This window comes from Thalassophryne amazonica, chromosome 12 (genome assembly GCF_902500255.1).
Source record: "Thalassophryne amazonica chromosome 12, fThaAma1.1, whole genome shotgun sequence".
In the NCBI taxonomy this organism is placed as follows: Eukaryota; Metazoa; Chordata; class Actinopteri; order Batrachoidiformes; family Batrachoididae; genus Thalassophryne; species Thalassophryne amazonica.
In genome coordinates, this window is record NC_047114.1 from 6,887,024 (window position 1) to 6,909,006 (window position 21,983).

The 21,983-nt window shown below is 46.1% G+C and overlaps 1 protein-coding gene across 1 annotated transcript in view; it reads right to left on the reverse strand.

Annotated features, from left to right (window-relative positions):
* LOC117521373 (receptor-type tyrosine-protein phosphatase N2-like) overlaps window positions 1–21,983 on the reverse strand; it is a 742,548-nt gene that overhangs the window by 65,687 nt on the left and 654,878 nt on the right. Inside the window, exon 17 of the mRNA XM_034182665.1 lies at window positions 1,305–1,382. Coding sequence (XP_034038556.1) covers window positions 1,305–1,382 — 78 coding nt within the window. The remainder of the gene's footprint in view (window positions 1–1,304; window positions 1,383–21,983) is intronic.

Here is a 21,983-nt window from a genome sequence, read left to right on the forward strand (position 1 = left end):
ACAGCTATTATGCTGATGAGATACAGTAAGGCTGAGAGGGAACAGCTACTTTGTGCTGATGAGATAAAGTAAGGATGAGGGGGAACAGCTTTTTTGTGCTGATAAGATACAGTAAGGCTGAGAGGGAACAGCTACTTTGTGCTGATGAGATACAGTAAGGCTGAGCAGGAACAGCTATTATGCTGATGAGATAAAGTAAGGATGAGGGGGAACAGCTTTTTTGTGCTGATAAGATACAGTAAGGCTGAGAGGGAACAGCTACTTTGTGCTGATGAGATACAGCAAAGCTGAGGGGGAACAGATTTTTGTGTTGATGAGATACATTAAGGCTGAGAGGGACCAGCTACTTTGTGCTGATGAGATACAGTAAGGATGAGAGGGAACAGATTTTTGTGCTGATGAGATACAGTAAGGCTGAGAGGGAACAGCTACTTTGTGCTGATGAGATACAGCAAAGCTGAGAGGAAACAGATTTTTGTGCTGATGAGATACAGTAAGGCTGAGAGGGAACAGCTACTGTGCTGATTAGATACAGTAAGGCAGGGAGGGACCAGCTACTTTGTGCTGATGAGATACAGTAAGGCTGAGAGGGACCAGCTACTTTGTGCTGATGAGATACAGTAAGGATGAGAGGGAACAGATTTTTGTGCTGATGAGATACAGTAAGGCTGAGAGGGAACAGCTACTTTGTGCTGATTAGATACAGTAAGGCAGGGAGGGACCAGCTACTTTGTGCTGATGAGATACAGTAAGGCTGAGAGGGACCAGCTACTTTGTGCTGATGAGATACAGTAAGGATGAGAGGGAACAGATTTTTGTGCTGATGAGATACAGTAAGGCTGAGAGGGAACAGCTATTGTGCTGATGAGATACAGTAAGGATGAGAGGGAACAGATTTTTGTGCTGATGAGATACAGTAAGGCTGAGAGGGAACAGCTATTGTGCTGATGAGATACAGTAAGGATGAGAGGGAACAGATTTTTGTGCTGATGAGATACAGTAAGGCTGAGAGGGAACAGCTACTTTGTGCTGATGAGATACAGCAAAGCTGAGAGGGAACAGATTTTTGTGCTGATGAGATACAGTAAGGCTGAGAGGGAACAGCTATTGTGCTGATGAGATACAGTAAGGATGAACGGGAACAGCTTTTTTGTGCTGATAAGATACAGTAACAGTAGGATGGTGAGGGAGAGTTTAATAACAACACAGAGAAAGTGGGTTCATCTTCACTGTGGCTCGCATCATGAATAGCTATCGGCTAAGTGATGTAGATTTCTGTGGCGTGCGTGCACGTGTGAGTTTACCTGCCAAAAATCGGCCACCGTGGAGGGCAGCGGGCCTTGAGTAGCAATGTAGGCAGGGTTTCTAGGGTCATGATCCATCTGCAGACACATGAGGAGGACAGGAGAAAATTAAATGTTATAGCACATGCGGATTAGAGACACAAAAAGTTAAAGTTTAATCAACACCACTGTACTTTCATTATTTTACTTTAACCTCAATTTTAGCACACCAACTGATTAGATCTCAATGTCTTCTTTATGTGAGGTGGAGAAAGTCACAATTTAAAAATAATATACAGCAATAATAATATATAGCAGAAAACAAACTAGAAGAAATAGTCATCAACATTGTGACCTCATCAAACTATGGGGTCACTTTGAATCATGGACTAGACTTTTAGAAATCATTTACAGACAACAGTAGGTGGCAACAGAAACACTTGAAAAACATTTCTCCCTCATTTTTCCTCACCACGATGGTCACTAAGAACAAGCAAAAGTCAAGCTGTGAGGTATAATTTATTGGTGCATTTTAACAAGATCACCACAAGAACCAACATAAAATTTTAAGATTTTTGACATCTGCCAATCCGGATCAGGACTGCATCCAAAATGCAGTCGAGTCTTCCATGCTCAAATATCTATCTGTGGTGCAAATTTGGTGAGAATCCATGAAGTAGTTTTGAAGTAATCCTTCAAAGTCTATATAAAGGGGAATCTTGATCCAGAATCCGGATCACCTACAAAATTTGGTGGAGTCTTCTGTGTCCTAATATCTACCTGTGGTACAAATTTGGTGAGAATCCGTGAAGTAGTTTTGATGTAATCCTTCAAAGCCTATATAAAGTGAAACTTGAAACAGAATCCGGATCCGGATCACCTCCAAAATTTAATGGAGTCTTCCACGGACTAATACCTATCTGTGGTGAAACTTTCATCAAAATCTGTGTAGTAGTTTTGATGTAATCCTGCTAACAAACAGACAAATAAATAAATAAACAAATGCAGATGATTTTATTACATCCTTGAAAAATGTAATAACAATAAATCACAATGATTCAACATAATTTACAGTTGTCCCAGGAGCATTTGTGCTTGTGTTCTTAAAGGCACCTTGACACATACATCAATTTGATCCCTGCACTGTCATGCAGTCTGGCGTGCCAGTTCGTAAACTCATCGTAAAGTATTGTTAACTGCGCTTGAGCTGTGCGAGGCTGCATGTCAGTGAGCAAAGAAAATTTTGAAATGTTCAAACCGTCTGGCACGCCAATTTCGTGAACTCATCATCAACACTGTGAGATACAGCAAGCAGAGTTGTAGTCTTACACACCTCTCTGCAGCTTCTCTCCCCCTGCCATCCCCTCATTACCCCATCCCTGTAGAGACGGTGCCTGCTGCCAGACCACCAATAACCAGCAAAAATCTATTGAAGCATAAAAATTCAAAAAGAAAAAAAATAATATAGCACCTTCAACTGCACCACAGACTAAAACAGTTAAATGTGGTCTATTAAACATTAGGTCTCTCTCTTCTAAGTCCCTGTTAGTAAATGATATAATAATTGATCAACATATTGATTTATTCTGCCTTACAGAAACCTGGTTACAGCAGGATGAATATGTTAGTTTAAATGAGTCAACACCCCCGAGTCACACTAACTGCCAGAATGCTCATAGCACGGGCCGAGGAGGAGGATTAGCAGCAATCTTCCACTCCAGCTTATTAATTAATCAAAAACCCAGACAGAGCTTTAATTCATTTGAAAGTTTGACTCTTAGTCTTGTCCATCCAAATTGGAAGTCCCAAAAAACAGTTTTATTTGTTATTATCTATCGTCAACCTGGTCATTACTGTGAGTTTCTCTGTGAATTTTCAGACCTTTTGTCTGACTTAGTGCTTAGCTCAGATAAGATAATTATAGTGGGCAATTTTAACATCCACACAGATGCTGAGAATGACAGCCTCAACACTGCATTTAATCTATTATTAGACTCAGTTGGCTTTGCTCAAAATGTAAATGAGTCCACCCACCACTTTAATCATATCTTAGATCTTGTTCTGACTTATGGTATGGAAATAGAAGACTTAACAGTATTCCCTGAAAACTCCCTTCTGTCTGATCATTTCTTAATAACATTTACATTTACTCTGATGGACTACCCAGCAGTGGGGAATAAGTTTCATTACACTAGAAGTCTTTCAGAAAGCGCTGTAACTAGGTTTAAGGATATGATTCCTTCTTTATATTCTCTAATGCCATATACCAACACAGTGCAGAGTAGCTACCTAAACTCTGTAAGTGAGATAGAGTATCTCGTCAATAGTTTTACATCCTCATTGAAGACAACTGTGGATGCTGTAGCTCCTCTGAAAAAGAGAGCTTTAAATCAGAAGTGCCTGACTCCGTGGTATAACTCACAAACTCGCAGCTTAAAGCAGATAACCCGTAAGTTGGAGAGGAAATGGCGTCTCACTAATTTAGAAGATCTTTGTTGTGTGGGCCGCTGAAGAGGAGGTACTGCTGGCCCACCACCACCAGATGGCGCCCTGCTTGGAGTGCGGGCTTCAAGCACGAGAGGGCGCCGGAGCCACTGGGAGTGACAGCTGTCACTCATCATCAGCACCAGCTGTCACTCAGTCAACTCATCACCATCACCATAAAGGCCGGACTGCAACTCCACCTCCTCGCCAAGAAATCAGCTACCTTGGAGGTAATTTCTCTGCTGACTTACAACATTGAGTAATAATCTGAACTTCTTTGCAGCCGTTTTCCTGTGGTGTTGCCTTATCTGTGGGATTGGCGTTTGGTGTGATCAGCGACGGCTTCGCTTCACACCCCAACCAGATAAGTGGTTAGACAGGAGCTGCACGAGTGTGTGACGGGAGGTGGAGGTGCTCCCTCCCAAAAGAACACAGACTGTGGAATTACTGAGTGTGCGTACTCACACTCACGTGTGCTGTTTCTGTTCTCTGCCAGCAGTACCAGGTCTGACAGCTGGAGATGGTGACCACCTGGGGACCCAGGACTTGGCGGCTCCAGTGTTCTTCAGATCCGTTGGCGGTGTGGGCCGTGTGGGATCCGGCTCGGTTCTGGACGGGCATCTCCTATCCTCAAGCCTGCCCACACGTCACCCAACGTGTAATTGACTATAGTCCCAAACTGATTGTTGTCTGTATTCCGTTGTGCACAATTTACAACATTAAATTGTTACTGTTTGGCTTATCCATTGCCCGTTCTTTTACGCCCCCTGTTGTGGGTCCGTGTTCCTACACTTTCACAACAGGATTTCTCGGCCAGCGTCATGGATCCCGAGGGGCGTCAACCATCGCTTGAACAGCCAATGGAAGAGCGAGGTGCACAGGCGCCAGCAGGAGGCGTGTTAGGTGAGCTGCAGCACATCTTAACCGCTTTTACTGCTCGGTTGGACTTAGTTACCGAGCAGAGCATTGTTCTCAATCGAAGGATGGAGGCTCTCACCGCCCAGGTGGAAGCGCATGATCAGGGCGCTGCTGCAGCACCTCCTCCTGCTGACCGAATGCCAGAGACAGACATTCCACTGGTCGTTCAACAAACCCCCCCACCTTCCCCTGAAGCATACATAAGCCCTCCGGAGCCGTACGGAGGCTGTGTGGAGACATGTGCGGACTTCTTGATGCAGTGCTCGCTCGTCTTTTCACAGCGTCCCGTCATGTACGCGTCAGACGCTAGCCGGGTGGCTTACGTTATAAATTTGCTTCGAGGAGAGGCACGCGCCTGGGCTACGGCGCTCTGGGAGCAGAATTCATGGCTCCTAACGATTTACACTGAGTTTGTGAGGGAGTTCCGACAGGTGTTCGACGACCCTCATAGAGGCGAGACCGCTTCAAGCGTGCTGCTGTCGATAAGACAGGGGTGTCGGAGCGCAGCGAAGTATGCAGTCGACTTCCGCATCACGGCAGCGCAAGCCGGCTGGAATGCTGTTGCGCTCCGTGCCGCCTTTGTAAACGGACTGTCCCTGGTCCTTAAGGAGCACCTGGTGGCGAAGGACGAGCCGCGGGATTTAGATGGGATTATCGACCTGATTATACGGTTAGACAACCGATTAACAGAACACCGACAGGAGCAAGACAAAGGGCGTGGTCAGGCACAAGCCGTCCCTCTTCCTCCCGGGTCCGAAAGGGAGCCGACTTCCCCACGCTCCACAGCCAGGGCTCTCCACGTGACGACAGCTCCCCCTGTTGACGTTGCTATGGAAATGAGCAGGGCCAAAAAGCGATCAGATCAGAGACAAAGGAGGCTGATCCGTGGAGAGTGTTTTCTCTGCAGCTCAACTGAGCACACACAGAGAGAATGCCCCAAACGGTCAAAACAGCAGCACTCGTCCTTAGAGACTGGGTTAAGGGTGGGTCACAATACCCACGCGGGGAGACCCCGAAAATCTGCATGTATCCCAGTCACGATCCTGAGTGGGGATCTAACCCTTCACGCCCCAGCACTGGTGGACACGGGGTCGGAGGGGAATCTGCTGGATAGCAGATGGGCAAAGGAGGTTGGGCTCCCTCTAGTGGCCTTACCGTCACCATTGTCGGTGCGGGCACTAGATGGCACCCTTCTTCCACTAATCACACACCAGACACAGCCCGTGACTTTGGTTGTATCTGGGAATCACAGGGAGGAGATTGTGTTTTATGTAACACCTTCTACCTCCCGAGTGATTTTGGGTTTTCCATGGGTGTTAAAACACAATCCCCGGATTGATTGGCCGTCTGGGGTTGTGGTTCAGTGGAGCGAAACCTGCCACCGGGAGTGTTTAGGATCCTCGGTTCCACCCGGTGTGACAGCTAAGGAGGAGGTTTTAGTCCCCCCCAATCTGGCGGTGGTGCCGGCTGAGTACCACGACCTTGCTGACGTCTTCAGCAAGGATCTGGCACTCACGCTGCCCCCACACTGTCCGTACGATTGTGCCATTGATTTGATACCGGGCGCTGAGTACCCGTCCAGCAGGCTGTAAAACCTCTCACGTCCGGAACGCGAATCAATGGAGACCTACATCCGGGACTCGTTTGCTGCCGGGTTGATCCGGAACTCCACCTCCCCGATGGGTATTGGTTTCTTTTTTGTGGGCAAGAAGGACGGCGGACTCCGTCCATGCATTGATTACAGAGGACTGAATGAGATCACGGTTCGCAACCGATACCCGTTACCTCTGTTGGATTCAGTGTTCACGCCCTTGCATGGAGCCCAAGTTTTCACAAAATTGGATCTTAGGAATGCTTATCATCTGGTTCGGATCCGGGAGGGAGACGAGTGGAAGACGGCATTTAACACCCCGTTAGGTCACTTTGAGTACCTGGTCATGCCGTTCAGCCTCACCAATGTGCCCGTGACGTTCCAAGCGTTGGTTAATGACGTCTTGCGGGACTTCCTGCATCGGTTTGTCTTCGTATATCTAGACGATATACTCATCTTTTCTCCGGATCCTGAGACCCATGTCAAGCATGTACGTCAGGTCCTACAGCGGTTGTTGGAGAACTGGCTGTTTGTGAAGGGCGAGAAGTGCGAGTTCCACCGCACTTCTTTGTCCTTCCTGGGGTTCATAATCTCCTCCAACTCCGTCGCCCCTGATCCGGCCAAGGTTGCGGCGGTGAGAGATTGGCCCCAACCAACAAACCGTAGGAAACTGCAACAGTTCCTCGGTTTTGCAAATTTCTACCGGAGGTTCATCAAGGGCTACAGTCAGGTAGTTAGCCCCCTGACAGCCCTGACCTCCACAATGTCCCCTTCACCTGGTTGGATCGGTGCGAAGCCGCGTTTAGGGAGTTGAAATGCCAGTTCTCGACTGCACCGGTTCTGGTGCAGCCAGATCCCAATCGCCAGTTTGTAGTTGAAGTGGACACCTCTGACTCAGGGATAGGAGCTGTGCTATCCCAGAGCGGGGAGTCCGACAAGGTTCTCCATCCATGTGCCTACTTTTCCCGCAGGTTGACCCCGGCTGAAAGGAACTATGACATCGGCAATAGGGAACTTCTTGCGGTGAAGGAGGCTCTTGAGGAGTGGAGACACCTGTTGGAGGGAGCATCGGTACCATTTACGGTTTTCACGGACCATCGGAACCTGGAGTACATTCGGACCGCCAGGCGTCTGAACACCAGGCAAGCCCGCTGGTCACTGTTCTTCGGGCGTTTTGACTTTCGGATCACCTACTGCCCCGGGACGAAAAACCAACGATCTGACGCCCTGTCCCGGGTGCATGAAGAGGAGGTCAAGACCGAGCTGTCAGACCCGACGGAAACCATCATCCCCGAGTCCACTGTCATGGCCACCCTCACCTGGGACATGGAGAAGACCGTCCGGGAGGCCTTGACACGGAGCCCGGACCCGCGGACAGGTCCGAAGGACAAACTGTACGTCCCACCAGAGGCCAGGGCTGCGGTCCTAGACTTCTGTCACGGTTCCAAGCTCTCCTGTCATCCAGGGGTGCGAAGGACCATGGCAGTGGTCCGGCAGCGCTTCTGGTGGGCGTCTATGGAAGCCGACGTCCGGGTGTATGTCCAGGCCTGCACCACCTGTGCCAGGGGCAAAGCCGACCACCACAAGGCCCAAGGCCTCCTCCAGCCTCTGCCCGTGCCTCATCGCCCCTGGTCTCACATCGGCCTGGACTTTGTCACGGGCCTCCCGCCGTCCCAGGGCATGACTACCATCCTCACGATAGTGGACCGGTTCTCCAAGGCGGCCCACTTCGTGGCCCTCCCGAAGCTCCCGACGGCCCAGGAGACTGCAGACCTCCTGGTCCACCATGTCGTGCGTCTGCATGGGATTCCATCGGACATTGTCTCAGATCGTGGTCCTCAGTTCTCCTCCCAGGTTTGGAGGAGCTTCTGCAGGGAACTGGGGGCCACCGTAAGTCTCTTGTCTGGGTACCATCCCCAGACGAACGGACAGGCAGAGCGGACGAATCAGGAACTGGAGCAGGCACTCCGCTGCGTGACCTCCGTGCACCCGACGGCCTGGAGTGACCATCTGGCCTGGATCGAGTACGCTCATAATAGCCAGGTATCATCGGCTACCGGCCTCTCCCCGTTTGAGGTGTGTTTGGGGTACCAGCCCCCATTGATCCCGCTAGTGGAGGGAGAGGTCGGGGTGCCCTCGGTCCAGGCCCATCTGAGGAGGTGCCGTCGGGTGTGGCGTACCGCCTGTTCTGCCCTGCTCAAGGCCCGGACGAGGGCTAAGGCCCATGCAGACCGCCGGCGTGCCCCGGCCCCTACGTATCAGCCCGGGCAGGCGGTTTGGCTTTCCACGAAGGACATTCAACTATAGGTAGAATCCTAAAAACTAAAGGACAGGTTCATTGGACCATTTTCCATACTTAAAGTCCTCAGTCCGGCCGCAGTGAAGCTGAAGCTACCAGCTTCACTGCGGATTCATCCAGTGTTCCATGTTTCACGAATCAAACCCTACCACACATCAACTCTCTGCACCCCCGGACCGGCGCCGCCTCCTGCCCGGATCATAGATGGAGAGCCTGCCTGGACCGTGCGCAGGCTCCTGGATGTCCGAAGAAAGGGCCGGGGGTTCCAGTATTTGGTGGACTGGGAGGGGTATGGACCCGAAGAACGCTCCAGGGTGAAGAGGAGCTTCATCCTGGACCCGGCCCTCCTGGCTGACTTCTACCGGCGGCACCCGGACAAGCCTGGTCGGGCGCCAGGAGGCGTCCATTGAGGGGGGGTCCTGTTGTGTGGGCTGCTGAAGAGGAGGTACTGCTGGCCCACCACCACCAGATGGCGCCCTGCTTGGAGTGCGGGCTTCAAGCACGAGAGGGCGCCGGAGCCACTGGGAGTGACAGCTGTCACTCATCATCAGCACCAGCTGTCACTCAGTCAACTCATCACCATCACCATAAAGGCCGGACTGCAACTCCACCTCCTCGCCGAGAAATCAGCTACCTTGGAGGTAATTTCTCTGCTGACTTACAACATTGAGTAATAATCTGAACTTCTTTGCAGCCGTTTTCCTGTGGTGTTGCCTTATCTGTGGGATTGGCGTTTGGTGTGATCAGCGACGGCTTCGCTTCACACCCCAACCAGATAAGTGGTTAGACAGGAGCTGCACGAGTGTGTGACGGGAGGTGGAGCTGCTCCCTCCCAAAAGAACACAGACTGTGGGATTACTGAGTGTGCGTACTCACACTCACCTGTGCTGTTTCTGTTCTCTGCCAGCAGTACCAAGTCTGACAGCTGGAGAGGGTGACCACCTGGGGACCCAGGACTTGGCGGCTCCGGTGTTCTTCAGATCCGTTGGCAGTGAGGGCCGTGTGGGATCCGGCTCGGTTCTGGATGGGCATCTCCTATCCTCAAGCCTGCCCACACGTCACCCAACGTGTAATTGACTATAGTCCCAAAATGATTGTTGTCTGTATTCCGTTGTGCACAATTTACAACATTAAATTGTTACTGTTTGGCTTATCCATTGCCCGTTCTTTAACGCCCCCTGTTGTGGGTCTGTGTTCCTACACTTTCACAACAATCTTCACTTAGCCTGGAAAAAGAGTCTGTTGCTCTATAAAAAAGCCCTCCGTAAAGCTAGGACATCTTACTACTCATCACTAACTGAAGAAAATAAGAACAACCCCAGGTTTCTTTTCAGCACTGTAGCCAGGCTGACAAAGAGTCAGAGCTCTATTGAGCCGAGTATTCCTTTAACTTTAACTAGTAATGACTTTCTTTGCTAATAAAATTTTAACTATTAGAGAAAAAATTACTCATAACCATCCCAAAGACATATCGTTATCTTTGGCTGCTTTCAGTGATGCCGGTATTTGGTTAGACTCTTTCTCTCCGATTGTTCTGTCTGAGTTATTTTCATTAGTTACTTCCTCCAAACCATCAACATGTCTATTAGACCCCATTCCTACCAGGCTGCTCAAGGAAGCCCTACCATTAATTACTGCTTCGATCTTAAATATGATCAATCTATCTTTATTAGTTGGCTATGTACCACAGGCTTTTAAGGTGGCAGTAATTAAACCATTACTTAAAAAGCCATCACTTGACCCAGCTATCTTAGCTAATTATAGGCCAATCTCCAACCTTCCTTTTCTCTCAACAATTCTTGAAAGGGTAGTTGTAAAACAGCCAACTGATCATCTGCAGAGGAATGGTCTATTTGAAGAGTTTCAGTCAGGTTTTAGAATTCATCATAGTACAGAAACAGCATTAGTGAAGGTTACAAATGATCTTCTTATGGCCTCAGACAGTGGACTCATCTCTGTGCTTGTTCTGTTAGACCTCAGTGCTGCTTTTGATACTGTTGACCATAAAATTTTATTACAGAGATTAGAGCATGCCATAGGTATTAAAGGCACTGCGCTGCGGTGGTTTGAATCATATTTATCTAATAGATTACAATTTGTTCATGTAAATGGGGAATCTTCTTCACAGACTAAGGTTAATTATGGAGTTCCACAAGGTTCTGTGCTAGGACCAATTTTATTCACTTTATACATGTTTCCCTTAGGCAGTATTATTAGACGGCATTGCTTAAATTTTCATTGTTACGCAGATGATACCCAACTTTATCTATCCATGAAGCCAGAGGACACACACCAATTAGCTAAACTGCAGGATTGTCTTACAGACATAAAGACATGGATGACCTCTAATTTCCTGCTTTTAAACTCAGATAAAACTGAAGTTATTGTACTTGGCCCCACAAATCTTAGAAACATGGTGTCTAACCAGATCCTTACTCTGGATGGCATTACCCTGACCTCTAGTAATACTGTGAGAAATCTCGGAGTATTAAACAAATATGTAGGACTGCTTTTTTGCATTTACGCAATATCTCTAAAATTAGAAAGGTCTTGTCTCAGAGTGATGCTGAAAAACTAATTCATGCATTTATTTCCTCTAGGCTGGACTATTGTAATTCATTATTATCAGGTTGTCCTAAAAGTTCCCTGAAAAGCCTTCAGTTAATTCAAAATGCTGCAGCTAGAGTACTAACGGGGACTAGAAGGAGAGAGCATATCTCACCCATATTGGCCTCTCTTCATTGGCTTCCTGTTAATTCTAGAATAGAATTTAAAATTCTTCTTCTTACTTATAAGGTTTTGAATAATCAGGTCCCATCTTATCTTAGGGACCTCATAGTACCATATCACCCCAATAGAGCGCTTCGTTCTCAGACTGCAGGCTTACTTGTAGTTCCTAGGGTTTGTAAGAGTAGAATGGGAGGCAGAGCCTTCAGCTTTCAGGCTCCTCTCCTGTGGAACCAGCTCCCAATTTGGATTAGGGAGACAGACACCCTCTCTACTTTTAAGATTAAGCTTAAAACTTTCCTTTTTGAAAAAGCTTATAGTTAGGGCTGGATCAGGTGACCCTGAACCTGTTGTCTGCATTTAAGCCATACTAATTACAGCTAGACACAATCCAACCACGAGGAGCAATGAGCAGCCACAGTCCAACGCTCAGGGACCAACTCCAGATGTAGAGATGCTGCCTTGGTCAGGGGCAGAGAAATGAGGAGACCCTAAATGAAGTCCAGTTAGGCTTCACTGATGTGACACACAAATATTTCAATATTTCAAATATGGCACGATTGACATGTTTTAATTTGGACACCACAGAGTGAAACTTTGAACAGCACAGTCCAACCAGTGGTTGACATTGACTCGGTTAAACAATAAGTGAAAGAAAACTCAAAACAATACACAGACAAGCAACCGGTGAGCTTGCAGTGAGACTGTAGGAGCATTTAAAGTTCAATCTGTAATGAAAGTAAGGTTTGAGGTTGCAAACCCACTCTATTGCCCGTGAGAACACACCATTTTCAATTTTGATTGCACCACACAGTTGGATTTAAAATATGGCATCACGTTAGAGGGGAACAGACCGATAATAGCTCTATAAATAAAAGTACACCACTGAAACAACCTACGAGTGGTCAAGGAGGGCCAGTTTACCTCATTGCCGAGCGGTCCAGTGATGAATTAGTGTTCTGCAGGATGTTATAAATCTCTGAGCACCATTGTACGCTGTATCTAACTAATTCAATGAGGTAGTACATTACTGCCCCATCGCAGGGTGTTAAAGACTCCATTCTCCAATCTGACCCCAAAAAGTTTCAACTCTCACTGCTTCGCCTTGTAAAAAGTCCATTCCCCTTTGAGATCCATTAGAAGAGATCACAAGTGAATGAATCATCCACCGGTACTTTACAGGACTCATGACAGGCAATAAAAGCATTTACTGGCCTTTAGTTTCATGCCAGTGGGTTTTGGTCGTGTGGGTCGGCAGAAGGAGCAACGAAAATATGAGCAAAGACACTGAAAAGGCAGAACTTATTAAAAATAAGAGCCAGCAGTGTGCAAGATGTGAAGAAGTGTCCCCTCACCACCGTTTACAACAACTAACAGTTTCACATCATCTCACAAGAAAAGTCTGGGAGGATGCACTGGTACAACGGAACCGGTTCTGGATGTCAACCGCTATCCATCACCACCTTTCGAAAGTAACCACCCACGTAACATAGCCATGTGAAAAAGGGGGTGTGTGTGTCTTTGGCCTTCCCCAAACCCTGTGATGTTCGACACTGAGGCACTAGCCAGTGAACGGATACAAAGTCATTCCAGAGGTACCCAAGAATCCTCCAAAGACACCTAGTGGCAAAGACATCCAGTTGTCACCTTACAGTGGGTTACTGGACTTCATCCCTGAGTCGAATTTTTTGCGATACGTTACAATGGATGGATTTAGTTAGGTTCAGTTGGCAAGTCAGTCTTAATGTCAGGGCCGATTTATACATGAGGAAGGAAAATCTTACAGCTGATAAAAAACACCTGGATGTCATGACAATCACAATGCCACAGTAAGCTAATTTCTTATGAAAGTGGAAATTCTTTCATTTAACTTGAATTTTTTAGTGAACGTGGACTTTTGCCGGCAGGGGGGTCTGGGTGCTGCTCAAGGCCCCCAAAAAACTCTGAGTTACTGATGTCCAGGGATGCATTCTGGGGGGGGGTTGATGACTACTTTCTCACCCCAATCCCCCAGTTTAGTTGTACTGCATTATGTGTGTTGGAACTGGAACTCCAAAGAGACCCAGTAATCCTGAGCTTAGACATTATATTAAAAATATATTGCTTCACATCTCACTTGAGATATGCAGAAAAGTTAAATGAACTACACTTACTTTTATATGGATCATCAATTAAACTTAGTTATTACTAAGGTTCCATTTTCAGAGAAGAAGCTTGTATAAAGTACCCGAGGCATTTTCTGTTAAAAGCAGACAACAGACTGATTCCTATGCATTTTGACCTGCTGAAAAAATTGCTGTTGGTATGCTGTATCTTTACCCCTTCACCCCCTAATTTGCATAAAACAAAATGGCTGCCAATTACATCAAAACGTCCACAATTTTGGTTGTACAACCCCTGGCAATAATTATGGAATCACTGGCCTCAGAGGATGGTCATTCAGTTGTTTAATTTTGTAGAAAAAAAGCAGATCACAGACATGACACAAAACTAAAGTCATTTCAAATGGCAACTTTCTGGCTTTAAGAAACACTATAAGAAATCAGGAAAAAAAATTGTGGCAGTCAGTAACGGTTACTTTTTAGACCAAGCAGAGGAAAAAAATATGGACTCACTCAATTCTGAGGAATAAATTATGGAATCACCCTGTAAATTTTCATCCACAAAACTAACACCTGCATCAAATCAGATCTGCTTGTTAGTCTGCATCTAAAAAGGAGTGATCACACCTTGGAGAGCTGTTCCACCAAGTGGACTGACATGAATCATGGCTCCAACACGAGAGATGTCAATTGAAACAAAGGAGAGGATTATCAAACTCTTAAAAGAGGGTAAATCATCACGCAATGTTGCAAAAGATGTTGGTTGTTCACAATCAGCTGTGTCTAAACTCTGAACCAAATACAAACAACATGGGAAGGTTGTTAAAGGCAAACATACTGGTAGACCAAGGAAGAGATCAAAGCGTCAAGACAGAAAACTTAAAGCAATATGTCTCAAAAATCGAAAATGCACAACAAAACAAATGAGGAACGAATGGGAGGAAACTGGAGTCAATATCTGTGACCGAACTGTAAGAAACCGCCTAAAGGAAATGGGATTTACATACAGAAAAGGTAAACGAAAGCCATCATTAACACCTAAACAGAAAAAAACAAGGTTACAGTGGGCTAAGGAAAAGCAATCGTGGACTGTGGATGACTGGATGAAAGACATATTCAGTGATGAATCTCGAATCTGCACTGGGCAAGGTGATGATGCTGGAACTTTTGTTTGGTGCCGTTCCAATGAGATTTATAAAGATGACTGCCTGAAGAGAACATGTAAATTTCCACAGTCATTGATGATATGGGGCTGCATGTCAGGTAAAGGCACTGGGGAGATGGCTGTCACTACATCATCAATAAATGCACAAGTTTACATTGATATTTTGGACACTTTTCTTATCCCATCAATTGAAAGGATGTTTGGGGATGATGAAATCATTTTTCAAGATGATAATGCATCTTGCCATAGAGCAAAAACTGTGAAAACATTCCTTGCAAAAAGACACATAGGGTCAATGTCATGGCCTGCAAATAGTCCGGATCTTAATCCAATTGAAAATCTTTGGTGGAAGTTGAAGAAAATGGTCCATGACAAGGCTCCAACCTGCAAAGCTGATCTGGCAACAGCAATCAGAGAAAGTTGGAGCCAGACTGATGAAGAGTACTGTTTGTCACTCATTAAGTCCATGCCTCAGAGACTGCAAGCTGTTATAAAAGCCAGAGGTGGTGCAACAAAATACTAGTGATGTGTTGGAGCGTTCTTTTGTTTTTCATGATTCCATAATTTTTTCCTCAGAATTGAGTGATTCCATATTTTTTTCCCTGTGCTTGGTCTAAAAAAGTAACCGTTACTGACTGCCACAATTTTTTTCCTGATTTCTTATAGTGTTTCTTAAAGCCAGAAAGTTGCCATTTGAAATGACTTTAGTTTTGTGTCATGTCTGTGATCTGCTTTTTTTCTACAAAATTAAACAACTGAATGAACATCCTCTGAGGCCGGTGATTCCATAATTTTTGCCAGGGGTTGTATATGTACTATAAAAGCAAACTAAACATCTTTTTCTATGTATTTTGACATTCTGAGTTCAATTATTGTTGTTGGCAAGCTGTATGTTTACTCCTTCTCCCCTAATTTGCATAAAACAAAATGGCTGTCCGCTGCATCAGATTTGTCTTAACTGTAGTGCCATTTGCTTTGGATGAGAAAGTACAACTTATATTTCTATGTTATTTGACCTGGTGAATTTAAATATTGTTGTTGGAAAGCTGTATCTCTACTCCTTCACCCCATAATTAGCAAAAAAGAAAAAAAATAATAATAATTTAGTGACTGCCTGGTATTGTTACTGGTAAAAAAAAAAAAATAAAAAAAGTAAGTCATCTTTGATTTGACCAAGGCTAGCAAATTAGCAAAATGAAGTAAAAAAGAATGATAGTTTGAAACTAAACACATTTCTTGGATAAATATGCATGTCTCTAAAGGTCAAATGTGGGTAAAACTGTTCTAATATTTTGCTTCTGCTGTCATGAGATCGCCACAACCAGCAAGAGCAAAATAAGTAAGTAAGTAAGTACACTCAACAAAAATATAAATGCAACACTTTTGGTTTTGCTCCCATTTTGTATGAGATGAACTCAAAGATCTAAAACTTTTTCCACATACACAATATCACCATTTCCCTCAAATATTGTTCACAAACCAGTCTAAATCTGTGATAGTGAGCACTTCTCCTTTGCTGAGATAATCCATCCCACCTCACAGGTGTGCCATATCAAGATGCTGATTAGACACCATGATTAGTGCACAGGTGTGCCTTAGACTGCCCACAATAAAAGGCCACTCTGAAAGGTGCAGTTTTGTTTTATTGGGGGAGATACCAGTCAGTATCTGGTGTGACCACCATTTGCCTCAGGCAGTGCAACACATCTCCTTTGCATAGAGTTGATCAGGTTAATTGTGGCCTGTGGAATGTTGGTCCACTCCTCTTCAATGGCTGTGCGAAGTTGCTGGATATTGGCAGGAACTGGTACACGCTGTCGTATACGCCGGTCCAGAGCATCCCAAACATGCTCAATGGGTGACATGTCCGGTGAGTATGCCGGCCATGCAAGAACTGGGACATTTTCAGCTTCCAAGAATTGTGTACAGATCCTTGCAACATGGGGCCGTGCATTATCCTGCTGCAACATGAGGTGATGTTCTTGGATGTATGGCACAACAATGGGCCTCAGGATCTCGTCACGGTATCTCTGTGCATTCAAAATGCCATCAATAAAATGCACCTGTGTTCTTCGTCCATAACAGACACCTGCCCATACCATAACCCCACCGCCACCATGGGTCACTCGATCCACAACACTGACATCAGAAAACCACTCACCCACACGACGCCACACACGCTGTCTGCCATCTGCCCTGAACAGTGTGAACCGGGATTCATCCGTGAAGAAAACACCTCTCCAACGTGCCAAACGCCAGCGAATGTGAGCATTTGCCCACTCAAGTCGGTTACAACGACGAACTGGAGTCAGGTCGAGACCCCGATGAGGACAACGAGCATGCAGATGAGCTTCCCTGAGATGGTTTCTGACAGTTTGTGCAGAAATTCTTTGGTTATGCAAACCGATTGTTTCAGCAGCTGTCCGAGTGGCTGGTCTCAGACAATCTTGGAGGTGAACATGCTGGATGTGGAGGTCCTGGGCTGGTGTGGTTACACGTGGTCTGCGGTTGTGAGGCTGGTTGGATGTACTGCCAAATTCTTTGAAACGCCTTTGGAGACGGCTTATGGTAGAGAAATGAACATTCAATACACGAGCAACAGCTCTGGTTGACATTCCTGCTGTCAGCATGCCAATTGCATGCTCCCTCAAATTTTGCGACATCTGTGGCATTGTGCTGTGTGATAAAACTGCACCTTTCAGAGTGGCCTTTTATTGTGGGCAGTCTAAGGCACACCTGTGCACTAATCATGGTGTCTAATCAGCATCTTGATATGGCACACCTGTGAGGTGGGATGGATTATCTCAGCAAAGGAGAAGTGCTCACTATCACAGATTTAGACTGGTTTGTGAACAATATTTGAGGGAAATGGTGATATTGTGTATGTGGAAAAAGTTTTACATGTTTGAGTTCATCTCATACAAAATGGGAGCAAAACCAAAAGTGTTGCATTTATATTTTTGTTGAGTGTAAGTAATGTTTATTTATATAGCACCTTTCACAGACAAGGGAAGTCACAAGGTGCTTCACAAAAGGCACACACATTAAAAATTCTGAGAAAAATACAATGTACATCACAATAAAATAGCATTAAGAGACAGTGGTCATAAAACAGCCCTCACACTACTAAGGGTTGAATGCCTGGAGAAACAGATGGGTTTTAAGTCTGCTCTTAAAAACATCAACAGAGCCCAATGAACGAAGAGAGAAAGGCAGATCATTCCAGAGCCTCGGTGCAGTGGCCTGGAAAGAGCGATCTCCCCTGGACTTAAAGTGGGTACGAGGGGAAGTTCTGATCCATTGACCTCAGGCTCCGAGCGGGAGTGTAGGGATATAACAGGTCTCTAATGTAGGGGGGGAGCCTGGCCATGCAAAGCTCTAAAAGTCAACACTAGGATTTTAAAATGGAAACGAAACGACACTAGGAGCCAAAGAAGGGACTTTAAAATAGGAGAAATATGAGTCCTTCTGTTTGAGCGGGACAGCAGCCTTGCTGCAGAATTTTGGACCTGCTGCAGACGGGACAGCTCCTTTTTATTTAGACAGGAAAACAAACTGTTGCAGTAGTCCAAATGAAAAGATACATTGCATGAATAATCAACTCAAGATCATGTTTTGAAACAATTGATCTGTGTTTGGAAATCTTCCTCAACTGGTAGAAACAGTTTTTGGTTAGCTGCTTGGAATAATGCTCAAATGACATTTCTTTATCCAAGGTAGCACCTATGTTTCTCAGGCTAGCTTTTGCAGATGAGCTCAAAAGACCTAAATACTGTTTAATCCCCGGAATTACATCATCAGGGGTAACCACCAGCACCTCGGTTTTATCTGAATTTAACTGCAGGGAATTTGCGCCGAGCCATTGTTTTACTTTTTCAAGGCAGTTCAGCAGAAAGTGTAATTTCTGGATCTCAGAGGCTTTAAATGAGCAGTAAATTTGGATGTCATAAACAAATAAATGATAAGAAACATCAACGAACTCCTGGATAATCTTTCCCAAGGGGAAAACATAAAGCAAAAACAAAATTGGGCCCTGGGGTACACCACACGTCAAACTAGCAGAGTCAGACATTATCTGATTTGCAGTGACACTAAAGCTACGACCTGACAAATAAGACATGAACCACGCTAGAATGGTCCCTGACAAACCGACTGAATTGCATAGTCTTGTTTGCAGGATTTTATGATCAACGGTGTCAAATGCGGAGGGGAGATCTAATTGGACTGGAACGGTGCATTTTCCACAGTCCGCAGACATCAAAATATTACTAGATACTTTGAGTAGGGCAGTTTCTGTAGAGTGATGCCTGCGGAAAGCAGACTGATAGGTGTCAAACATGTTGGAAGTCACTAAGAAAGAAATTAACTGATCATAAACCACATTCTCCAAGACTTTGGACAGGAATGGAAGCTTGGAGATAGGTTGGAAGTTTTTTCAGATCAGAAGGGTCCAGGATTGGGCTTTGTTTGCTGTGCTTCTTGTCTTGGTTGTTGGTTCTGTTATGTTTAGTCTCTTGTTGGGGTTTTTCTGTTGGGTCTGTCTGTCTCTTTCTCTCTTGTCTGTCTCTGCTGACTCTTGGTGGTGGGCGTTTCTCTCTCCCTCTGGTCACGCCCTCCTGGTTCGTTCCACGCACACCTGTTCCTAATAAGCACCTCATCACCTGGGTGTATTTAAGCTCCTCCATTCCTCTTGTCATTTGCCAGATTGATGCGCCTAGTGCTTTCTCTCCAGCTCTGTTTGTATTCTGGACCTGCTTGCCTCCTGTGTGGTCTGACTACCTGCCTGTATCCTCGGCCACGCCTTTGCCTGATGTTTTTGATTTTGATATTCTTGTTGGACTGCTTTACTGTATACCAAACCCCATTTACTGTTTCAGTAAACCATTTTTACCTACAGAGCATGTTGTCCTGCATTTGCGTCCAGCCGAACCAGTTATCCAGACCTGATAGATCAATCTGGCCAACAATGGATGCCATTCCAGCTTGCGGTATGCCACTATAGTAAGCAGCTTGCCCAGCAAGAGGATTGGCTCACCGCTCTTAGCACTGGCCTCAGTGAGCTCGCTCAGTGACATGAAGCCTTCATGTACTTGGTGAGTTTGCAACTTAACCAGCTCCTGTCTAAGTTTGAGATTCAGGCCAACCCGGACCCGCCAAAGGGCAACACCAGCTCTCTCTTGTCACCTCCGCCTGCCGCCTCCACGGCTTCCGTACCGGAGTCCACCATTTGTACCCAGCTTTTCCACCCGGAACGCTTCTCCGGAGAGACGGGTGACATCATGCCCTTCATCACGCAATGTGAGTTACACTATGAACTTATGCCCAGTATGTTTCCATCAGACAAGATGAAGATAGCACACATGATCTCTCACCTGTCCAGCCGGGCTGCGGCGTGGGCAACCACGGAGTGAAGCCGTCAGTCGCCATCTTGCTCCTCCCTCAGAGCATTCACCACAGCACTGCAACGGGTATTCCAACACACATCACCAGGACGTGAGGCAGCGCGCTCCCTGCTGAGGCTTAAGCAGGGCACTCGTCATGTGGCTGACTATTCAGTGGACTTCCACATTCTTGCCACCAAGCGTGAGTGGAATCCAGCAGCACTGCAGGACGTCTTTTTCCAGGGATTGGCTGCGGAGGTTCAAGATCAACTTATAGCCACCGAGTTACCTGAAGATCTGGATGAGTTGATTGCCCTGGCAATCCGGATCGACTGTTGCCTGGCCGAACGTCCTCGCCGGGAGCCGCGTCATCAGCCCCGGCACACCTTCACTTCGCACTGAAGTTCGACCTCTGTCCATCACGTCAACGTCACGCACTACTGGAACCGAAGAACCGATGCAGCTCAGCTGCATGCACCTGACTGAGGAGGAAGGTCAACGGAGATGGGACAATGGACTTTGTTTTTATTGTGGACGGTCTGGTCATTTAATTTCTTGTTGTCCAGTCAGGGGTGCCTCCGCTAAGTCCCGAGTCTCCGTACGGGTGAGTCACAGTTCAATTTCTCTCTCAGGATCTCAGAATGTGATCACAGCTAAATTGGAATCTGATCGTGATATGGAAGTGGTGCGTGCATTTGTGGAGTCTGGCTCTGACGCTAATTTGATGCTATTCTCTCTCGCCAGGTCCCTGCACCTTAAATTGTTTTGTCTCTCATGACCCCTAGTGGTCAGGGCGGTGGACAGCCATGAGCTTGGCCAAATCACTTACAGAACACAGTCAGTACGTCTCACTATCAATGAGAACCACGTGGAAACAATCAGTTTCTTTGTTCTTTACAAGATGACTCACTCCATAATACTGGGGCATCCCTGGCTGCAACTGCACTGTCCAAGTTTCAATTGGGCTAATGGTACAATTACGGGGTGGGATTCTTTGTGTGCTGGAAAGTGTCTAACCAACCCCACGCCACAGTCTTCGTCTGTGACTTCAGCTTTAACAGGGGTTCCAGTTTGTTATCACAATTTAGCTGTTGTGTTTAGCAAGGTTAAAGCTAAATTGCTCCCACCGCATCGCGCTTATGACTGTGCCATTGATTTACTACCAGGGGCCAGTCCCCCAAGGGGGAAGTTATATTCTTCGTCTGCACCGGAATGCACAGCCATGCAGGAGTACATCCGGGAGTCGCTAGACGCGGGGTTAATTTGGCCATCATCATCTCCAGCCGGAGTGGGGTTTTTCTTTGTGGAGAAGAAGGCTAAGACGCTCCGTCCCTGCATTAATTATCGGAGTTTAAATGACATTACTGTCAAGAACCGCTACCCCTTGCCGTTAATGTCTTCTGCATTTGAGTCACTAGAGGGCGCCAAGGTATTTACCAAATTAGATCTTCAGAACGCCTATCATCTGGTTAGAATCAAACAGGGGGATGAGTGGAAGACAGCTTTTAACACTCCTACTGGGCATTATGAATATCTGGTGATGCCATTTGGGCTAACAATGCGCCGGCTATCTTCCAGAACCTCGTTAACAATGTACTGCGGGAATACCTAAATCAAATCAAATCAAATCAATTTTATTTATATAGCGCCAAATCACAACAAACAGTTGCCCCAAGGCGCCTTATATTGTAAGGCAAGGCCATACAAGCCTAAACAAGTTCGTATTTGTATATCTAGATGACATCTTGATCTTCTCTCCTGACCTTGATACTCACACAGCTCATGTCCGGTCCGTATTGCAAACACTCCTACAAAACGAGTTGTATGTCAAGGCTGAAAAGTGTGAATTTCATAAGTCAATGGTGTCATTTTTGGGGTTCGTAATTTCGGAGGGGAGAGTTCAGATGGACCCCGACAAGGTTGCCGCAGTACGTGAGTGGGCAGTGACCTGCAGTCGCAAGGACGTTCAGAGATTCTTGGGTTTTGTTAACTTTTATCGTAAATTTATCCGAAACTTTAGTGCCGTAGCAGCC